Genomic DNA, 22332 nt, shown 5'->3' on the forward strand with positions numbered 1-22332 from the left:
CTATATAGGATTAGCCTCACCAAAGACAAACACGAGAAGCAGCCGTCTGGTCTCCGGCGCGTTTCCGTTTCAAACTTGAACTTCCGGTTCGTTAGCCGGTTCCGGTCCGTCTTCACTTCCGGTCACCCTCTGTTCCGCCGCGGCCGGTTCTTGCGTCCACTGCTGCCGGTTCCGCCGCGCTCCAGGTGAGGGACGCGGGGCACCTCGGTGCGTTGCCCACTGAGAGGCCGTTGGGGCCGAGGGGGCGAAGCTCAGCCCTGCTGTTGGCGCGGCGGGCCGACCGCTGGAGGGCTGGAGGCTGCTTGTGGGCGCCCTGGGCCGCGTCTGCCCTAGTCTGCGGCCCAGGCCTCCGGCCCGGCCCGCTCGTCGCAGGGGCTGCCGCCCTCCCATCCGGCCTTGTCTATGTCGTGGGCTTCCCGTCCCCCAGTGGGTTTTGCGTCCCCAAACTTCATTCCTCCCTCCTCCGGGGTTTGTCCATCTCTCCTCCTCCTTCCTATTGAAGGCATCCCGGCCTCTGGGGTTTTTGAGTATGGATTATGCTTGTATGTTGTCCCAGGGCTGCTGCCTCTGCACTACCACACAGTTTCTTCTGCTGTGCTGTAGGCTTGTTGAAAAGTTAACCTACTCCCAATTCCCAAGGTGTTAACTTCTGCTGCTGTTAGTTCCAAAATTCCACCTTTGCCACATGTTAGTTGTGTGGTCTTGGACAAGTTGTTTTCTTTCTTTTTCAGTTTTTGAATCTCTATGATGAAGACAATAGTTGTTCAGGATTGTAAAGATTAAGTGATATAATTAAGTTGTTTAGCGTGCTGGCCTTGTTCTGTTATCTCCACCATTTGTCTTCCTCTCTACAGTTTACAAAGTGCTGTCAGGGTGTTATCTCATCCTTAGCACTGTTCTTGCTAAGTAGATCTTAATTACCTCATTTGGGGTCAGGAATTTTGGAACTGACTAGGCAAGTCAGTACAGTATGTTAGGCAGAAGAGCTAACCCAAACAGCTCTTCCTGACTCTAGGTTCACCCTAAAGGTGTGAACCTTACTTACTTGTTTGGGTTTAATTGACCCCCCCCCTCCCAAATCCTTTTTCAGTTTATAAATCTGATAGGGCCTAGAAAGATACAAAGTACAGTAAAACCTTGGTTTGGGAGCATAATTCGTTCTGGAAACATGCTTGTAATCTAAAGTACTTGTATATCAAAGCAAATTTCAAGAACCATTGGCTTAGTTGTGATCATGGGATCATTTAAATGTGATCATGTAGCGTCACATACTACTATTGCAGGACATCATTCGTTTATCAAGTTAAAGTTTATTAGGAAAATTTGCACATCGTGGAGAACACTCGCACAACAAGTTACTCAGAATCCAAGGTTTTCCTGTATTAGAATTGTGTGAGAAAGGTTAAATGTGAAAACAAAATGACTCATGAGTTTGCATTGTGTTGTTCCTTTGTGAATGATCTCACTATTGAAGAAATGAAGTTGAAAAGTAGTTTTAGGGCTATGAATTTAAAAATATTAATGGTGTTTGTTTTGTTATGCTTGGTCCTTTAGAGCACTTGCTAACTTGGAATTCCCACTAGTGGTATAGGTGATGTATAACATTTGTATACTACTTTATTAAGCATAAGAGCCCATGCCATTCAGCGTATTTTCTTTCTTAGCCGAGAAAATTGAGGAGTCTAGAGTATTGGCTCTCAAACTTTTAGTGTGCCTCAGAAATGGTGGGGTTGGGGGAGGCTGGGACAGGGACTGTTAAAACACAAATTGCTAGGTCCTTTCTCTCCAGCCCCAATTATGTTTTTAACAAGTTACCAAGTAGGGTCATGCTGTCATTGGTCTGAGACCACACTTTGAGAATGCTGGTCTAGAGGTGACTTGTCTAAACTCATCTGGAGCTCAGGTGACCTCACTCCAAACTCTATGCTCCCCTCAACACAACATAAACTGTTAGTACTGGTTGCATTCCTAGCTCTAGTGAATTTTCATTTTTATTCCCACCTTCACAGAAAAATAGTATTTAAACCATATTTCAGTTTGGTTCAAGAGGTCTGTTTGGCGCTTTATTGACGATCATAACATTTGCTAGCAAGTTATCTCTAAAATGGATTACATTGCCCTAAATTAACACACTTTATTTAAATTTCAGTAGTGTAGGTTGTAAACGTAAGAGGGTAAGTATTAAGTGAATTTATGGTGCTATCTTCTAGTGGACATGGTGAAGACAGTTTAAGTTTCTAAATTATTTTCACATGATTCAGTTTGCTGTCTTGCTGTTGGTCATAATTCAGGAAGAATGCAAGCAAATATTTCATTAAATAAGTGATAGCATTTGTAAAGACCAATACTTTTGAAATTAGGAAATTCCGTTCTCTGACCTGTGAGGGAAATGAACCTAGGAAAACTGGTAGAAAGCTTTTAGAGGGAAGAGACCTACATGTTAATGGTTGATAAGAATAGTAGCTGCTGTATAATTTTGTGTGCTTATATCTGTGTCTGTGGGTTTTGTATTTACTGATCTTTCAAGAGACACAGTTGTGATGTAGGAGAAGAAACATGAAATTTAGTCAGAAGACCTGTTATGTTCCCACCTATGTGCCCATGAAAAGATTACATACTTCTCCGAAGTATCTTCTCCGAAGATTACTCTCCGAACTCTCGTTTCCTTAATTGTAAAAGAGGGACAATTCTTATCAACCTTGTTAAATGACATTGCATGAAAACTGTATAACTTACTAAATATGAAACAAATAATGGCTGTTTGCTATTTAGCACAGTGTGCCTGGAATACTTCAGTTCCAGTTTTTAAGAAAATTTATTTAGCCAGTGCTTAATTTGTGTAGTGCTTACTATGTGCCAGGTCTATGTGACTTATAAATATTAGCTAATTTAACCCTCATAAGAACCCCACAGTAGGTAGTATTATCTAGACACTAAGAGTCTGTAAACCTAGACACTAAGAGTCTGGTAACTTCCCAAAGTCAAATAGCTAGTAAGTGGGAAAGCTGGGATCTGAACCCAGGTACTCTAGAGTTTGCCCTTTTAACAACTCTCTGTACCACTTCTCAAATGTTAAATAAATATGAATGGTCCATCATAGAGAAACTTGCCTGTAGCATAAACCTGGTCAAAGAGGAAGGTATAGGTAGCTTATCATTGCAGCTTAACGGTTGGACAGGCAGAATCTGAGTGTTATGAAGTAGTAACTTAAGCCAAAAATTGGGAGGGTAGGGGAATTTTAACTTTGAATCCTAATAACTTTTGGTGTTCTGGTAGCATTTCTGTAAGGAGAAAATCTTGTTTCTCCACCATCAAGTTGTAAAGAAAGACTCAAAGTACATTGCTCCTAAAATTTAGTTACAAGTTTGGCTACATCTTTGATGTATCTATTTTAACTTATTTACTTGTATATCTCTCTCTTTTTAGGAATCTTTTTCTGAGTAAAAGCTGCTTGATCATATGTTTCAAGGATGGCTCTCCCTATCATTGTAAAATGGGGTGGACAGGAATATTCAGTGACCACACTTTCAGAAGATGATACTGTGCTAGATCTCAAGCAATTTCTTAAGACCCTTACAGGAGTGCTACCAGAACGCCAAAAGTTACTTGGACTCAAAGTTAAAGGTAATTCTCTCTTCGCTTTAAACTTCTTGCATTCATATGTTTGTGATTTTTTTATATTAGCTATTATCATTTCTCTTTAGTAAGTCTTTCCCCTTGGAGATTTCTTTGATAAGGATATTCCTAAAATTGTTTTATAGTAAAAGTGTGAATTTTAAAAGTTACTTGAAAATACCATCACTATTAAGATTACTTTTGCTTCTTCTGCCAGTTGGTGTTTGCTTGTTAAACCTTTGGCACAGAAGCCTCAGGTAAAACAGCGTAATTTCTGACATCTTTGTTCTAGCACAGCTTTTTCATTACAGTTTGGTTCTTCTACTCTCCCTAAATTATCTTTGCTGCTTCAAAAATAATGATGATTTAAAAATTATAGGCAGTGTTCATATACAGCTTGAAAGTGTTTGTGTTTATCATATCATGGAAAGGTGAATTTTGGGTAGCAGTAAATCTTTAGTTTTATCTTAGGTGCTCAGTGCTCAAGACCTTTTGGAAAATATCTTCATTTTGAATGGCAAAATATAACATGAATTTGTTTCATTTAGCTAGCTGGATAAAAGTGTTCCTCTTAGATGGAGTTGGGGAAAAAAAATCTTGTGTTAGTTGTTACTTCTTAGTGTGTTAGACATTGCTAATTCAGCAGTGACAGTTTGTTAATTTAAGAAAAAAGAAACTGCTGTGGAATCTGTACCAAACCTTTTAATGTTAGGGTTTTATATAATGGGATAGTGAAACCAGCACCTGAACTTTAGTGAGAAAACAGTCATTTGCTTGTATTGTAGGCAAACCTGCAGAAAATGATGTTAAGCTTGGAGCTCTCAAACTGAAACCAAATACTAAAATCATGATGATGGGAACTCGTGAGGAGAGCTTGGTAAATGTTTACTTTTGTTACCATTTGTCCTTTTGAAGATATTATGATTTATATTACACTGTTATATCATAATTTTAATTGTGATAAAATTGTCAGTTTAACAGTCAGTGAAAAATTAAAGCTTCCCAATGTATGTGGTATTAACTCAGCAGAAAACAAATATTAGGGAACTTGTTAGTATATAGTTAGCTGTAAGTGTAGTGCAAATGGTCAAATTTAACATGGGTAAATCTGTCCAGTGAACATACATAATGAAGTATAAAATGTGGAAATTTTCTCACAGTCTATCTTTGAAAGATTCTTGAACTCAGATTGTATCTTTTATTTGCTTTTTATGCTATGCATGCATTTGTTAGGTTAAAGATAATCTGGTAAAACAAAACCATTTTTTCATCTTAATAGGAAGATGTCTTAGGTCCACCTCCAGACAATGATGATGTTGTCAACGACTTTGATATTGAAGATGAAGTAGTTGAAGTAGAAAATAGGTAAGTGCTTTTCACTATCAAAGGAAATGGGTTATAATGTGAAAAAAAAAAAAGGTGAATGTTTCATCTGATTTTATTTTTCTACTAGGGAAGAAAACCTATTGAAAATTTCCCGCAGAGTGAAGGAGTACAAAGTGGAGATTTTGAATCCTCCCAGGGAAGGGAAAAAGCTTTTGGTACTAGATGTTGATTATACGTTATTTGGTAAGTCAGCTGAAATTGTGCTTCATCTTCTGTTACCCATAACAACTCTTTTTTTCCTTTTGTTTACTTTTTTCTTCCAGTATGAAATATTTGAAAGCTTTTCTTATTATAAAAAGTAAATCATTCATTATAGAAAATTTAGAAGTTACCTGTAACCCCAAAACCTAAAGATAACTATTCTTATATTTGGTGTGTATCTTCCAGGGTGTGTTTGTATGTATATCCTTTTTACTTTTACTTGATGATATATTGAATATAGCAGTCATTCAATATACTCATTGTGAGTTAAATGTATATAGTTTTTAGTCACACAGTACTGTAGTTAATGGATGCATCATAATTTAACCAAGGTATTCCTTGTTGATTAACATTTAAATTTTTATGAGGATTATTTAAAACTTATTTTTGATATTTTATCCCTGGTTTTTCATTTAATTATGTTCAGGGCAGATTCTTGCATTTAAAATTTCTCATGTCAAAAAAAGAGAAAGAAGATGTTTATTTCATCCAAAAATATTGCTAAGAAGTGATTAGTTAGCTCCTAATACAAGCATGAATTTATTTAGCTCTCATCCTAAACTTTAAGTACAGGTCATAGGTTAATGTATACTTATTTTAAAATTTGATAATTAAGTTAATTGGGCCTGTCATTTTGGAGAAATGTGATTCTATCTGGAAGGTGAATGGCTAAAAGTGAGTATAGGTGGCTCTGGTTTGCTTTCCATGTCACAAAATAACATCTATATTTTAGAGGCTATGTGAAAACTAAATTTACAGTTTACTGTAAACCTGAATTCTGGGTATTGCTCTTCACAAATTAAAGTCGATTAATTAAAATTAGATTGCAAGGATTTTAAATTGTGTGCTTTGAAAGACCTGTTTATCAGCCAATGTAATTCAGTCTTATGTAATTTGCATCTGAATGTTTATATTACATTTTATAAGTTTCGTTGATATCATGTACTTATCTATGATAACAAACTAATAATCATCTGTGACTGATTTTTTTTTAGACCATAGGTCTTGTGCAGAGACTGGAGTAGAATTAATGCGGCCATATCTTCACGAATTCCTGACATCTGCATATGAGGATTATGACATTGTTATTTGGTGTAAGCTATATTTTTTGTTTAGATTTCTGTGGAAGTAATGTTGTTCTGTAAGTTGTTCTGCTTTATAAAGTGACTTAACATGATGTCAGGTTAAATATGATACGTTTTTCATTTGCTTTATCAAATTTCTAATGAAGCATATTTAACTTTCTTGCAACACAATTTAAACTTACATTTACCATTACCATTGAAATAGTTAAATGTAGAAAGAGAGTAGATGATGCTGTCAGAACAAAAATGATCTTATTTCCGTAAGACCTCACCTTGATGAGAACTTTTCTTTCTGATCTTTACTGTAGAATCTCTGAAGACTCCAGATATTGTTGCTTTCTCCTTTATCACTGTAGTTTCAAAACAGTTGGAGAAAGATGTGTGTAGAAAAATCACAGTGATGTTCTTCAGAAGTAAAGGAATGTGAATTTACTAGGGAAACTAATAGATGGACTAAAGCAGTATTGCTTAAATTGTGGTTGGTGGCCCATTCCAGGAATTTACAGGTCCATAATAAGATCAGTTTGTTCCAAAAAGTAAATTTATTACATACTGAGCACACTATTTAGTTCAATGGACATTTTTTTCTGGTAAGACTTTATTGCTAAGGGAAGCAGTGTGTTGATTTATATCTTACCTCTCAAACATTTAACGTTGCCTCTTGGCAAGTCATAGGCAGAAATGAGCTATCCTGATTATGAATTAAATAAAATCTCATCAGTTAAAGATGCTGCATTTAATTGTACTGGGTTTTTGATGAGTGACCACATAGTTGTTACTTCAATCTTTAAATTTCCTTTGTACTTTTCCTTTTAATCAGAGGAAATTATTAATTTCTGTTCAGTATTAATATGAGTTCATAGCCATTAAGGTTAATATACATAGTTAAATACATAATTTCTTGGCTTATAACGTACAGAGAAGAGAGCTTCCTGGGAACATATTTTTGTTCAACTGACACCTAAGATGACATTTGAGAAAAAAAGGTTTTCCTCTAAATGTTATTAAACTAGACTTAGAAATTTAGAGAACTTTTTACCGTCATAGGTTTAAAATAAGTTATTTTTATAAATTATGATATTTTTGTGGCCGTATGTTGAAAAAGGCACTTTACTTTAGAGCTAAATAGAGTTTTAATTCTGACTTGGTCCTTACTTTGTGACACTGGGGAGGTCAGTTAATCTCTCTGAGCCTTAAGTTCCTTGTCTGAGAAATGAAGATAAGTAAACCTATATTACAGGGTAGTTGCAAGAATAAAAGTGTCAGTATGTCTGTCGTATAGTAATTACTTAATTGGAAACCCTTTTTATTAGCTATGAATATTTTTGTTTTCATTTGGGTATTATAGACCCAAAATAGATACTGAATTAAAAAAAAATTGTTTTTCCCTATCTTGTGATCATTGTCATTGTAGATACATCAGTCTCTCAAATTCTAGTTCAACTGACCAGTTTTGTGTATAAGGTGATTCTTTCTGTTTTTGTATATGTGTGCAAAGATTTTTATTTTGAGAGCTCAGGTACCTCTTTTGCCTTTAAAAAATACATACATACACATATACACACTTTAAATAATTAAACTTGTTTCCTTTTTAAGCATTTTACTTAATAAAATTTTTAAAATTAAAAAACAATTAGGTAAAATGTTTAAAATGTAGTTTAGTCTAGTAACTTGGGACCAGAAGGCATATAAAACAGGGTTGAATTTTAATATCAGTGATCTTGAGAAACTGGTTGGTGTCTCACAATGAGCAGATACGTAGATAGAATTTATTAATTTAGTTGTCTCAGACTCATTGTTAAAAGCGCCTATACTGAATAAGCACTAAGTTTCCTGGCAAAATGCTAATTTTCATCAGGCCTAGCAGTCAACTTTGGCATCAACTTTTGGCACATAACACTGATTTGCTTATATTGACATAGATACCAATGCATTGCATGGCAGTGGGAATGTGGAAATAGATTGGAGATCCAGGCACCCTATATTTAAGTTTGCATTGATAAGAAAATAGTTTTAGGGCTGTTTTTAAAAAGGAATTTAGGTTTTAATTTATGAATTACCTAGATCCAAAATTCTTTTGAACATTGGTGACCTGTATCTTTTAGATAAGAGTTGTTAAAATTCTATTTTGTGTTGACACACTAAAAATAAGTTTATTTTTAAGAATACTTAAAATTACCATAAATATGTTAGGAATTCTTATTTGTGATGCATTTGAACTTTTAATCTTGCTTAGAAAACTTACTTATAGAGAAGAAAAAAATTTTAAATGAAGTCCAAGCTTTTCATTTGTATCATATTATCATTCTTCATATTTTAGCTGCAACAAATATGAAGTGGATTGAAGCTAAAATGAAAGTAAGTGTTAGACAATCCATTTAAGAATGTTTTGAAATTGCATTTGTCTTTTTAGAAGTTCCAAGTTGAATTGATTTCATCTCATCAGAGGGTATTTAGTAGATAAACAAATGCCATTATTAGGAATAGAGGTGTGTTCAATGGAGTACTACGTGGCAATGAGAAAGAATGAAATATGGCCCTTTGTAGCAACGTGGATGGAACTGGAGAGTGTTATGCTAAGTGAAATAAGCCATACAGAGAAAGACAGATACCATATGTGTTCACTCCTATGTGGATCCTGAGAAACTTAACAGAAACCCATGGGGGAGGGGAAGAAAAAAAAAAAGAGGTTAGAGTGGGAGACAGCCAAAGCATAAGAGACTCTTAAAAAGTGAGAACAAACTGAGGGTTGATGGGGGATGGGAGGGAGGGGAGGGTGGGTGATGGGTATTGAGGAGGGCACCTTTTGGGATGAGCACTGGGTGTTGTATGGAAACCAATTTGACAATAAATTTCATATATTGAAAAAAGGAATAGAGGTGTGTTTAAAGTCTGTTCAATAGTGGATTGTATTGAACAATTAAGTCTTTTTCCAAAAAAGTACAGCACAGCTCCCCCTTTTTTTAATCCCCCATTTACAATCCTTTTTCGCCCCTTCTTTTGCCTTGGTTGTAATACTTAAAGAAGTGATGTTCTTCTGAAATACAAAATGGGATGTAGTCTGTTTCTAGTTTAATTTCTTTGGACTCATTTATTGACTTAGTAAAATGAAACTAAAAAACTTGCTAGTTGTTGAGCAAGGTGTGGTGGCCAGTAGGCTAGAAAGTTGGCATTGTAGGAAATTGTAGCTGGAGTATTCAGAAAGCTTGGAATTTTTCATATTATTATGTTTTAACCACATGAATATTTGTATTTATAGGAGCTGGGAGTGAGCACAAATGCAAATTATAAGATTACCTTCATGTTGGACAGTGCTGCTATGATAACAGTACATACTCCAAGGAGAGGATTAATAGATGTAAGAAATCATTTTACTTCCAAGGTACCTGGGTGGCTCAGTTGGTTGGTTAATAGACTGACTCTTAGTTTCGGCTCAGGTCATGATCCCAGGGTTCAGGAGTTCAGGCCCCACATCGGGCTCCCCGCTGAAAGTGAGGAGCCTGCTTGGGATCCTCTCTCTCCCTCTTTCTTTGCCTCTCCCATGCTTGCACATTCTCTCTCTCTCTCTCTCTCAAAATAAATAAACTTAAAAAAAAAATCATCTTCTGTTTAAAGACTTATTTTCTAGCGTACCTTTTTTTTTTTTTTTAAAGATTTTATTTTTGTAACTAATCTCTACATCCATTGTGGGAATTGAACTCATAACCCTGAGATCAAGAGTTGCATGCTGTATTGACTGAGCCAACTGGGCGCCCCTCTAGCGTACTTTTTGTATTTATATTGATGGAATAAACTACAGAAAGAGTTAGGAAGTATATCTGAGAGGATAGAAAGCATCAGTTGAGTTTGACCTAGGAAGATGTATGTAGGGCTAATAGATTTGGAATTTTAATGATAGAATTAAGGATCTTGAGGCAGGAGTGTCAACGGTCATGGATAATTATTCCATGATGATGGCAGCACAGTGTTGCTAAAAACAGGGTAGGTGTCATCAAGGAAAACACTAGAAGCAAACCAAAACATACTCGCCCTGCGCCATATAAAATTTGATAAATAAAAACAGATACCATAATGCATGTACTTTGCTATGATGTATGTGTAGCCCTAGAGAAGAGCAACAAGACTGTCCGAAGAAAAGGTTGGGCTAAAAAGATTAGAGTTCTTTAATTTGTTTACTCATCAAGTAACCAGTCCTATTATTGAACTCCTACTAGAACATAATGTGGAAGGCACTGTTGGAGATGAGGAGACATAGTCTATAGCTTTGGGAAGCTCATGAACTAGTAGGAATTGGGGAGAACTATTAGCAAACTAGGGCCTAGTGGGGACTATATTGAAATCATTGAAATCATATATAGGTTTATTTAAGTGATGGAGATTTATTCAATAAAGGAAATACTTCATACACGAAGAGAAGAACATTATAATGTACTAAAATAGTACGTTCATAAAATCTAAACACTAAAATGAGTTTGGGAAGTGTTAAACATAGTAGTGTTTATAATAGTTAAAAATTAGAAATAAAAATAAATCTGGTGGTTGCCAGAGAGGAGATAGGTGAGGAGATGGGTGAAATAGATGAAGGAGATTAAAAGGCACAGACTTCCAGTTATGAAATAAATAAGTCATGGAGATGAAAAGTACAGCATAGGCAATATAGTCAATAATGTTGTAACGACGTATGGTGATATAGATGGTGACTGCACTTACCGTGGGGAGCACCAAGTAATGTGTAGAATTGTTGAATCACTGTGTTGTACACTTGAAACTACTAAAACACTGTATGTTAATTATACTTCAAAAAAAAGTGAATAAATCCTCAATATCCAATAGTAGGGAATTGGGTATAAAAATTTTTGTTCATGTAATGGAATGATGTAATAGAATATTTAGTGAATGAAAAATTTTTCATGATACGTCATTAAGGTGAAAAAAATACTTAGAGGGCAGTATTTGCAGACTGTTAGAAATAGTTTTTAGCTCTTATTTGGTTCAGGTTCCCACTTAACAAAACATCTGTGAACTCAAAAGCTGTTGATGTTTATAAAAAAGACTGGAGGCAAATACAGTATTATCAGAATAGCTAATTATTATCCTTGGTAATGATTGGATTATAAGTAATTTTAACTGTTCTTGTGTGCCTTTTTGTGTTTTCATGTTTTTTTCCTATAGTCAGCAGTATTTAATTGAGAACAAAGTAGTCCATGTTTTAGGGAACAGAGTGCACTTGATGTAATTAGAAAGTGACAGCACTATTTAAGAGGATGCAGGATTTCTAACCCTGGGTGTCATAAACCAGAGCTCTTGTCCTCTTTCTTAAGTCTTTTTGTTAGCTAAGAAAATGAAGAATTAGCTTACTGGGTCAGTTCCATCTTTGTCTTGAAGTATTTGGGGGGTCTGTTTCAGTAGTAAACAAATAGTAAAAAGTAATTAAGGCAAATAAAATTAAAGTATTTTAGATAGTAAAGTAATTTCAATATCATTCTTTGCAGTAGCTAAGACACTAAGAAGAAAAAAGTCTTTCTCCATATTAAAATATGTTCTAGAAAGTAAAAAAGAATATTTTTAAATGACAACTTTTGTCATCATTTGTATACTACCATTTAATCTCATATAATATTATTATCATAGAATCTCATATTACCATAAATGAGACTCCTGTCTTCAGCAAAAAGTACTTCTAAAAATTAATTTATTTAAAAAATTTTCTGAATGTGTATAATAAATTGATATTCAAAAATAAGAAAGTATGTAATGAAAAGTCCTCTTCCCACCTGGCCCTCTAGCCAGTTAGTCTTCTCTTCCTACATTCTTGTGTGGTTTTATAGAGAATATATGCAAGTACCAACAGATAGGAATGTGTAAGGAATTATCTTTTTGAAGACTTATTTTAAGAACTCAGAACTAGGGGTGCCTGGGTGGCTCAGTTGGTTAAGCGTCCGACTCTTGGTTTCAGCTCAGGTCATGATCTCACATTTTGTGAGTTCAAGCCCTGCATCAGGCTCCCTGCTGACAGCATGGAGTCTGCTTGGGATTATTTTTCACTCCCTATCTCTCTGCCCCTCCCCTGCTCACGCTGTCTCTGTCTCTCTCAAAAATAAATAAATAAACTTAAAAAAAAAAAGGAACTCAGAACTAGGGGTGTCTGGGTGGTTCAGTCAGTTGACCATCTGGCTCTTGATTTTGGCTAAGGTCATGATCCCAGGGTTGTGGAATCAAGCCTCACGTCAGGTTCCATGCTGAGCGTGGAACCTGCTTAAGACGACCTTTCTCCCTCTACCCCTCTCCCCCCCGTCACGTGCTTTCTTACTCTCCTTCTGTAAAAACAACAGCTCAGAAATAAAAGCAAGAGATTACAAATTATAGTGCGTTTGAAGTTAAGCAGTTGCCCTAGAAGTTGTGCACCTGTGCCACTAAATTAAAGGCAGAATCAATTTTCTTTCCTCTACAAAATATTTAAGTTCTGTATTAATAGAGCCAGGCACATTGTTTATTATTAAGGTTTTCTAATTTTGAAAACAGACCCCATGTGACATTCAGGCTCTGAGGGGCACGTATTAGCTCAGGAAGTCATGTGACTACTCAGACAATTACTTCGGATTCTTTTTAAATAATTACCCCTCCTTTGACCTCCAATCTTCACATTAAAATTATGGAAAGTCTTACAATGAGTTTAGTCAGGTAGACATGAACAGACCTTTCAGATGTTAACATTGTGAGATCCATTGTGTTTTAAAATGTGTTGCATCTCAGCTGTGATCCTTTCACATAGCCAGCCGTCAGAGTCCTACAGGAGAAAGCGAGTGCTCTGATGCAGTTCTGCAGGACATTTTGAGGTATCTCTGCTTTTAAGAAAGGATGAACTATTGATAAAATTGAGTTAAATCTAAACTTTTATTCTAAGGTAAAGCCTCTTGGTGTCATATGGGGAAAGTTTTCGGAGTTTTACAGCAAAAAAAACACCATTATGTTTGATGACATTGGAAGAAATTTTCTAATGAACCCACAGAATGGATTAAAGGTAAGACATAATTTTACTTACTATGCTTATGTAATCTGGAATTTGTGGTAGAACTTTAGCACTGTTGAGTTTCATAAATTTTCAGAAGTCCTATATTATGGTCACAGGCAAGAAAGCTTACATATTTAGAAAAATTCATCTACAGTTGAACATTCTGTTTCCCACATTGATATCTTCTTAGTTTGCCAATTTATCCAGGTGTTTTTAATCAGCTTTGTGGAGCAACATACGGGCTTTTGTTGACTTTTAGCATCATAAGTGAAAGCATCAGACATTTTATTAGCGATACAAATCTTAGAATTTCTGATGTTAGTTGATGTTAGCTTGAAAGCTGGCAGTAAAAGCTTATTTTTTCCTGTTTAAACTGAAACTAAGGGTTTTGAAAATTCATACAGGAAAAGTAGAGATCTTAAGAGTTATAAAATGCCAGAGCTAGGAATCTCAATCATTTTGTCTATCTTCTTAACTTTATGTAAACAATCGGAGGATCAGAAAATTTGTAACTTGCCCAAAGTTATGTATGTGACTGGTTAATGACAGAATTTGAGTTGGAGTCTAAGTGACTTGATTCCTAAGCCAGTGATTTTAGCATGAAGTCAGATGCAGTTTTGTAGATATGATGGTAACATTTAATCCTGGTGGCAGCATAACATTGGTAAGAGAAAAATTTGAAACTTTACATTTCTGGTACCTATGGTTGCCTGAATGTCAGTACGATGTGAAAATGGAAAAGATAGCTTCATATTATACTCATGCAAGTGGAATCTCAATCTGAAATGGAAATATGAACCCTAAGATATTTTTATTCTCAGTCCTGAACCTTTCCACAAGTTGGGTTCTTGATAACTTTAAAAGAGAAAACTTAGAAGAAAGTACATTTTTTAAGCTTTCCTTACAGACTCTGGATGTACTCTTTAGTGTATGAGGATAGCTGACAGACAGAATGCTGATCTCAGTAGTGAGTTGCAGCAATTATATAAGCTATTGACTTGGATGAAAAGTACTTGAGGTAGATTGGTGGTTATGTTCCTCTTTAAAAATGGTGTCTGGGGGCGCCTGGGTGGCGCAGTCGGTTAAGCGTCCGACTTCAGCCAGGTCACGATCTCGCGGTCCGTGAGTTCGAGCCCCGCGTCGGGCTCTGGGCTGATGGCTCAGAGCCTGGAGCCTGTTTCCGATTCTGTGTCTCCCTCTCTCTCTGCCCCTCCCCCGTTCATGCTCTGTCTCTCTCTGTCCCAAAAATAAATAAACGTTTTAAAAAAAAAAAAAAATGGTGTCTGTTTGAGGCTCTGGAAGAAGTGTTTTTGTTGTGCGTAGTTTACCAGCTGTTGTACGGAAATAAATTTGTGAGGAAAGATTCATTTGATCTAAACCAAATGAAACTAGTGGTTAATACCTGCTCAGGACAGGAAGTGAAGTCATCATGATGTTCAAGGAGTGATTTTTGAGGAAAGCTTTAACTTAAAAAAATTACATAATCCTTAGTTTCATGTGTGTTTAGAAGAAACTTTATTTTTCCAGCCCACATTTGGGCCCTACTTATCTCTGGATACAAAGATGATATAAACTTCTAGTTCTTCATGTTAGTTTAGAGCAGGATTATTATTATTTTTTTAAACAAGGTACTCTGTAGAATCACTGAATGAATTCCTAAAAATACCTAAGTCTCCAAACTGCCCAAATTTTAATTCAGGAGAGATATTTTTAAACATTCTATAGGTAATCTCTCACATGTCTCCTTTTGAAAACCTCTTTTAAGAAGGTAAATATTAATGATCTGCCCACATTGACATAGAAGCCGTTTTGAAATTGAGAAATATTCTTACTGTGTTTTGTTGTCATGGTTTCATAATGGTCTTGATAGAAGTCTCAAAAAAGATTTCACAGAGATCTTAAAGACTGCTTCTTTTTAAAAGAGCAAACTGGGGCGCCTGGGTGGCTCAGTCGGTTGAGCGTCCGACTTCGGCTCAGGTCACGATCTCACGGTCCGTGAGTTCAAGCCCCGCGTCGGGCTCTGGGCTGATGGCTCAGAGCCTGGAGCCTGCTTCCGATTCTGTGTCTCCCTCTCTCTCTGACCCTCCCCCGTTCATGCTCTGTCTCTGTCTCAAAAATAAATAAACGTTAAAAAAAAAAATTAAAAAAAATAAAAAAAATAAAAATAAAAGAGCAAACTTATAATATAAGCTTGCCAGTCTTAAGGTTTGACATGGGATATGGAAGGCATTGTGAATTATGAATAAATACAGTACTGAACTAACAAAACTTGAGTTTTGGTCATCGATAAATCAGTACTGTGAAAACTTCATATTGTTATTTGTACAAGGAAATGATGATACAAGAAAATGCAGATAATCTAGACCATCTTAAGTTCCTAAAAATGTTTCTTTGATATGAGACTGTAGTGGTCACATATGTTGCCTGTCCTGTTAGTGAGATCATTTTTGAAGAATGGTACAAAAAGAAATGATTATGCTAGATCAAGTGAAGTTGGGTGGATAATAGACTTTTTTTGCACTTAACTAGTTTAACTTTTGGATCCAGAGTCATAGGAGTATTTTAGTTTTGCTGTTTAATAGTGCTTAAGACTAAATGTTTAGAAAGCCAACCAAACTTAGCAGGACCTTGGTATATCTTATTTACCAGCCACAGAAACTGTACTTTGTCTTTTAGTCAAAATCCCTTCCTACCGTTAAACTAGGAATCACATTGGCACATTGTATGTTAATAGTTTAAAAGTTAGCATGTTATCTTTTTTTACTTGAATGAAGGAATACTTTGAAACATTATAATATTGCCTAAGATTATGTAGAAACTCCTTTCATCACGTCCTGATATCATGCCTCTTTACTCCCAGCCCCAGGGCTTAAGCAAGGTCTGATTCTTGAAGAGAATCTTCCTGATCTCCTACATGCATAGCTGCTGCTGTGAGACAGCACTGCCCACTCTGCCTGTTTGGGGGCAGAATCTACAACTGCCTCCATCTGTGCAGACTCCCCCTGACAGCTCTGATTGGTGCCCTTAAAGTTGTGGAAGCCTAACTGACTAATGGGGGTCCTGATACCAAGCTGTTCTGATGCGAGTAGAACATAGGGAAAATTTTCTTCTGACCATTTCAAGCTGGTGGTGTGTTTTTCCAATAACAGAGAAGAAAAGTATATATACATATATATACTTTTTTATATATATATATGTATACTTTTCTATATATATAGATATATATATACACTTTTCTATATATATATAGATATATATATACTTTTCTATATATATATATAGATATATAGATATATAGATATATAAAATATTTAAGACCTTTCCTATTATTGATAGGGTATGGACTTCTTTGGGTTCATTGTACTTAACAGGGGACAGAACTAAATGTCCTGTTTTTCAGTTTACTATGTAAAATTAATAACTAATAAGCAGTTTGCATTTTCTCTAAATCATGATAAGGATATGTTAATACTTTACTAAGTGTGATTTATTCAGTTCTCCTTATATGTGTGTTTTAAGAATATGATTTAAAAAAAATTTTTTATAAAATGGAAAAATCCAAATATAAATAGAACTATATAGGATTATATAATGAACTTCTGTGTTTGCATGATTCAGTTTAAACAACTTATTAATTCTTAGATGATTGTTTGCTCTGTACCCAACCTACTTCCCTCTCTGTAATTAAAGCAAATCCCAGACATACCGTTTCATCTAAAATTAATTAAAAATTGTTGAAAGGTTGTCTTGAGTTTTATAAAGATATTTGAACTGATAACCTAAAAAGACAAAACTCTTTGTTGGAACTGTGACAAAGAAAAGTGCATAAAATTTATAATTTAACAAATAGATACAAAGATAACACATGTAATTACCACCAAGTCAAGATAGAAATATCCCTTACTAGTTAACAATTCTCTACCCTATCTACCATCCTGACTTTCATGCTTTTGAAATGAATGCTTTTCATCATAAAATATATCAACCTTAAAAATCTGGAAAATATGACTTCTTTTTATGGGAAAACTCTTGCAGAGCTAAAAATACTTTTACGGGGACTTTAATGATAAAAATACTTGCGGTAAAACGAGAGACAATATGTTATATAAATATATAATAGCTATGTAAAATTTTATAGAAAAACACGGAAATGGAAATCATCATTGTTAAAATTTATTTCACTCCCCTGTTAGATCAAGCTTGTATTTGGATTAACATTTTATGAGTTAGGTGGCATGAATTAATTGGTAAGAAGCAGCTGGATTGATAGAAGAGGAAAAAGTCTGGCAGTTTTACAAAGTAGAGAAGCCACGTAGAGTTCAAGTGCCGTAAGAAAGCTGGTGTTGCCAGGTTCAGACTGAAAAGGTAACGTAAGGTAAATGAGGTGGAAGAACTCTTAACTTGCATTGGGAACATTATAGCATGACTGTCAGTTTATTACACTGAGACAGTGCAAAAGTCCTCTTAGTGATATTTTAATCTCATTACTGAATCCTAATGAGAGGGTAGGGTAGATTTGTGCCAGTTTCCTTATTGTAATTTGAAGTGTTGGATGTTTGCTTCCTAACAGATAAGGCCTTTTATGAAAGCGCACCTAAATCGAGATAAAGACAAGGAACTTTTAAAATTAACTCAGTACCTCAAGGAAATAGCAAAATTAGATGACTTTTTGGACCTAAATCACAAATATTGGGAAAGGTAAGTGCTAATTTCTTATTCATTTCCTATTTACATTAATGAATGAAAAAATTATCTGGTGACCCTGGTATACACATAATTCTGAATTTTATTTAAGATGTGTGAATTCTAAAACTGTTTTCTAATCCAGTGACATCTCCCCCAAAAGTATTTTTCCTTTTCATTTTAACCTCTAACTTGTTCATAAACCCACATCTCTTAGGGTCTTTAATACTTCTAGGAGAGAGGATTTGAGATTGGTACACATCTGTGATGCTACTTGGAAATTAATTCTGTGACGCTAGATAGGTCGCCCTTTTATAAATCATACGAGAATATAGTCCCTGTTCTTATATGTAAAATAAAGTCAGGATAAAATAAAACACACTAAAATTTTTTTTTGTTAAAAATCACTCTGCAAGTAATTGCTCTGTATAGCAGAAAAATTTGAAAACTTTAATCCAGTAGAGAAACAATTACTTAATGATTTTCTTTTCTAAAGAGAACCACAGTTACCATCTTGATTTATGATCTTCTAGCCTTTTTTCTAAGCACAAACATATCTACATAAGCACAAATCTACATATAGACTGCATATAAACATCAAGATAATGAACCAGGGATAACTTCTGGAGAAGTGGACAGGATTATGTGTACTGCAAGTAATTTTTTGGAATTAGATCTTTAAAAGATCTGGTTGCATTAATACAGCAACAAAAGAAACCATTCATGTAATAGGCTAAAATAGGCTAAACAGGAATAAATTCTAAAAGAAAGCTCTTTCTTTTGTGGGTTCAAGTGCTTCAAGCCCTGCATTGGGCTCTGTGCTGACATATAGCTTCTTATTAGATGATTCTCATAATTCTATTAGGAAGATAAAGCAGGCATTTTTATTCTCATCTCCAAATTACAGATGGTGTAACTAAGGAATGGAGATAATAAATGCTACAAATTGAGCACATTTTGCACCATAAAAACTTGTCCAGGTCTTCTTGGGGCATCTTGACTCAGTTGGTTAAGCATCCAACTTCAGCTTAGGTCATGATCTCATGGTTCTTGAGTCTGAGCCTTGCATTGGGCTTGCTGCTGTCAGCACAGAGCTTGCTTTGGATCCTCTGTCCCTGCCTCTCTCTGCCCCTCCCTCCCTCCCTCTTTCTCTCCCTCTCAAAAATAAATATTCAAAACAAAACAAAACAAAAAGACTTGTCCAGGTCTTCTGATTTTAAGAACTCTTTCCCACCCAATACTACTAAGTATAGTAATTTATACATGTGAGAAATAGAGATAAAACTTTGAATTTAATGGTAGATTCCTATAAAATAATGTGAAGGAAAAATTGTTTACTTAGTAAATTAACATCTTCACATCTTTACACTCTTGATCAGAGTCTTTTAGTATCTGTGGCCCACAATCTTTACTCAAGAAAAATAAGGTCTTTAAATGAGTGTGAAATTCTTTATGAAAATTGCAATGTTAGTTAATATATCACTTTCACATTAGGAAGTCATACACTACGAAGGGAGAGAGTGCAGTCTCAGAGTCTTGTTTTGAATATAAGCTCTGCCACTTTCTAGTTTGTTGAACTTGGGCAAATTGCTTACCCTTTTCATGTCTGTAAAATAGGAATACATTCTAAAAGAAAGCTCTTTTGGCCTGCCTGGGTGGCTCAGTCAGTTAAGTGTTTAGCTCTTGGTTTTGGCTCAGGTCATGATCTCCTTGTTCGTGGGTTCAAGCCTTGCTTTGGGCTCCCTGCTGACAATGCAGAGCTTGCTTGGGATTCTTTCTCTCTCTCTCTCTCTCTCTCTCTCTCTCTCTCTCTCTGCCCCTCCCCTGCTTGTGCTCCCTCTGTCTCTGTCTCTCTCTCAAAATAAATAAAAGCTCTTCATTGAGCTGTTGTGAGGACTAAACGAATTAATACCTGTACTTAAAACATTGCCGGGGGCGGGGGGGGGGGGCACCTGCGTGGCTCAGTGGGTTAAGTGTCCACCTCTTGATTTCGCCTCAGGTGGTTCATGGTATCAAGCTCCGAATCAGGCTCTGAGCTGACAGCTGGAGCCTGTTTGGGATTCTCTCTCCCTCCCCCTCTGTCTCTTCCCTGCTCATTCTCTCTCTCTCTCTTTCTCTCTACAACAACAACAAAACCCCAACCAAACAAAACAAGTGGATGGCACATAAACAGTCAACAGGTATTAGTGATTATTAACAATTATTACTCATCTGGAAAAGTTTTGTTATTAAAATTAACTGCTTCCTTTGGGAGGAGTTAGATTTTTATTGTGAATTTATTGTGATACAGGGTAGACATCTTTATTTTATTTCTTGCAGGTATCTGTCAAAGAAGCAAGGACAGTAGTTACCAGTTACGTGAGCAGTTACCGAGGATACTTGAGATCACGAACTTCTTGCTTTTCTGCTAGAAATCATTATGATAGTGCTGGACACTGCAGCGGATATCAGACTGCTTATACTTGGTCTTCCAGTTTTTTTGTAAATTTAATTTTATATTTTTTGAAGATCATAGCAATACGCTTAAAAAATCCTTTTCCCCCTATATGAATATACTGTTACTCTTGAAAAATATTTTCTCCAGCATTGAGTACTGAGTTTTTTTCCCCACACACACAAAAAAGTGGACAGAAATATATACTCAACAGTGTCATTTTGTGGCTTTGGAAACAAGTTATGTTTTGCGTTTTGTCTCATTGTGCTGTTGTCTAACTAAATCTGAGGCCAAACCCATGTTGAAGCTACTGCTTTTCCCTTTAAAACCAAAAAAAAAAAAAAAAAAGTTTTTGCGTAAGGAACCTAGTTTGGTATGCTTAAAATCACTGAGAGTTTTTTTTTATTCCTTTGTTGTAGACACAATTTCTCTTTTTACTGTGCACTATTTACATCTCTACACTTTGATCTGTCTCAGTTTGGTCTATATGTATGTCTGTGTTATTTGAGTAAAACTGGAAAACATCAGCTGTGATACAAGTATGTCTCATAGTATGAGAAATAGAAAACATAAGACTGAAGCATAAAACTAAGGAACAAAAGTGTCTTTTTGGTGGCTAAGTAGAAGCACTTCTGCCTAAAACCATTGTCATAAAAGCAATTAAAGGCAATACATTTTTAAGTGGGACATATCACTGGTTCAGCCCTAAAAAGCATGAACAAAAAGTTTTTGTTCTGTTCCAGCTGTATATTGTCAAATGCAAACACTGTTTCAGTGAAAATATTTAGCCATAAGATTAAAAAAAAAATTATTTGCAATGCCTAAGCCCGCAGATATGTAATGTGACCACTGTTTGTGTTGACAGTATTGCTTTATACAGATCTTGTATTTGAAAGGAATCCGGTCCTTTCAAATAAACATGGTGTATATTGTTCTTACGGGACTATTTCAGTGGTGTAAATAATAAATACTTTTTCTTAAAACATTGGTTTTGGTCTGTACTACCCCAAATATTTTGCCTCTTTGTGGAATCACAAAATGAAACAAACATTAGGTTCAGGCAACGGCCTCTTGAAAAACACTAAACATGTATGGTTTTAAAAGTGTGTATATCACTATTCATGCATTCAGAATTGGTTTTAGCAGCTAATGAGATATGTTAAATCACTTAATTCTACAAAGTACCATGTTTTCAGGAAGATAAGCTGTTTTCTTTGTGACAGGTTATTATAAAGATACATAGTGTGGAAGTGTTAGAGAACTCTTAAATAATTAAAATGATTCAATTAAAAACATCTTTCTAAATTGTGAGGCTAAATTTAAATAAGGATGGAGTAGCAGTTTTTGGAATATTCATTTCACTGGGGCATTTTCCCCTTTTGTAAGAGGTGGTTTATTGTTCCAAAATAGGCATGGAAAGGGCTCAATCTTTTTAAGAAAACTGAACACTTAAAACTGTTTAGTTCAATGAAGAAGAGACATTTTCTGAATCAATATAAAATACAAAAATGAGCAAGCCTCAGAAAGCAAAGTAGGATTTTTAAGAAACGTTTTCTGCCGTTAGGTGGTGCCCAAACCAAAGTTTATTAGCCAGTATGCTAAATTTAGCAATTCTGGGAGAACATTGTTCCTGTCAGCTTACTGAGATCACATGTTTGTGTGATTAATACATTCATAGAATATTAGACTTTTACTTTGTCTTCTGCATCTCATGTCTTCTTGAACAGATTTATCTCTCCATCTCCACATATGTGGCTCACACAACAGAACCAGGAGATGACTTAATTCAGATACATATGCTGATGAAATAGCAAGTTAGTTTTATGATAGAGCTGTTCCAAACTTTGAAGCAATTGATTCTTGATAAAATATATTTAAAAACTGCAGAACATCATTAAACCTTTGATTCAAAGAGA

At 35.4% G+C, this 22332-nt stretch overlaps 1 protein-coding gene across 2 annotated transcripts; it reads left to right on the top strand.

The window, feature by feature from the left end:
- Positions 1–75: 75 nt before the first annotated feature.
- On the top strand, positions 76–21401 carry UBLCP1 (ubiquitin like domain containing CTD phosphatase 1). Of its 2 annotated transcripts, none has more exons than XR_005781009.1 (11): positions 76–185; positions 3427–3624; positions 4401–4492; positions 4895–4980; positions 5069–5184; positions 6198–6296; positions 8608–8645; positions 9547–9645; positions 13192–13308; positions 16160–16495; positions 16598–17043. XR_005781009.1 is itself a non-coding variant. In XM_040443462.1 (11 exons), exons 2-11 carry the CDS (start codon positions 3471–3473, stop codon positions 20327–20329), a joined length of 957 nt encoding a protein of 318 aa, XP_040299396.1. In that variant the 5' UTR covers positions 76–185; positions 3427–3470; the 3' UTR covers positions 20330–21401. The 2 variants fall into 2 exon arrangements, 1 of the variants encoding a protein (XP_040299396.1); XM_040443462.1 differs by lacking the exons at positions 16160–16495; positions 16598–17043 and adding exons at positions 17870–17997; positions 20302–21401.
- Positions 21402–22332: the final 931 nt, after the last annotated feature.

This window comes from Herpailurus yagouaroundi, unplaced genomic scaffold (assembly GCF_014898765.1).
Source record: "Herpailurus yagouaroundi ecotype Mexico unplaced genomic scaffold, PumYag 29, whole genome shotgun sequence".
NCBI classification, from domain to species: domain Eukaryota; kingdom Metazoa; phylum Chordata; class Mammalia; order Carnivora; family Felidae; genus Herpailurus; species Herpailurus yagouaroundi.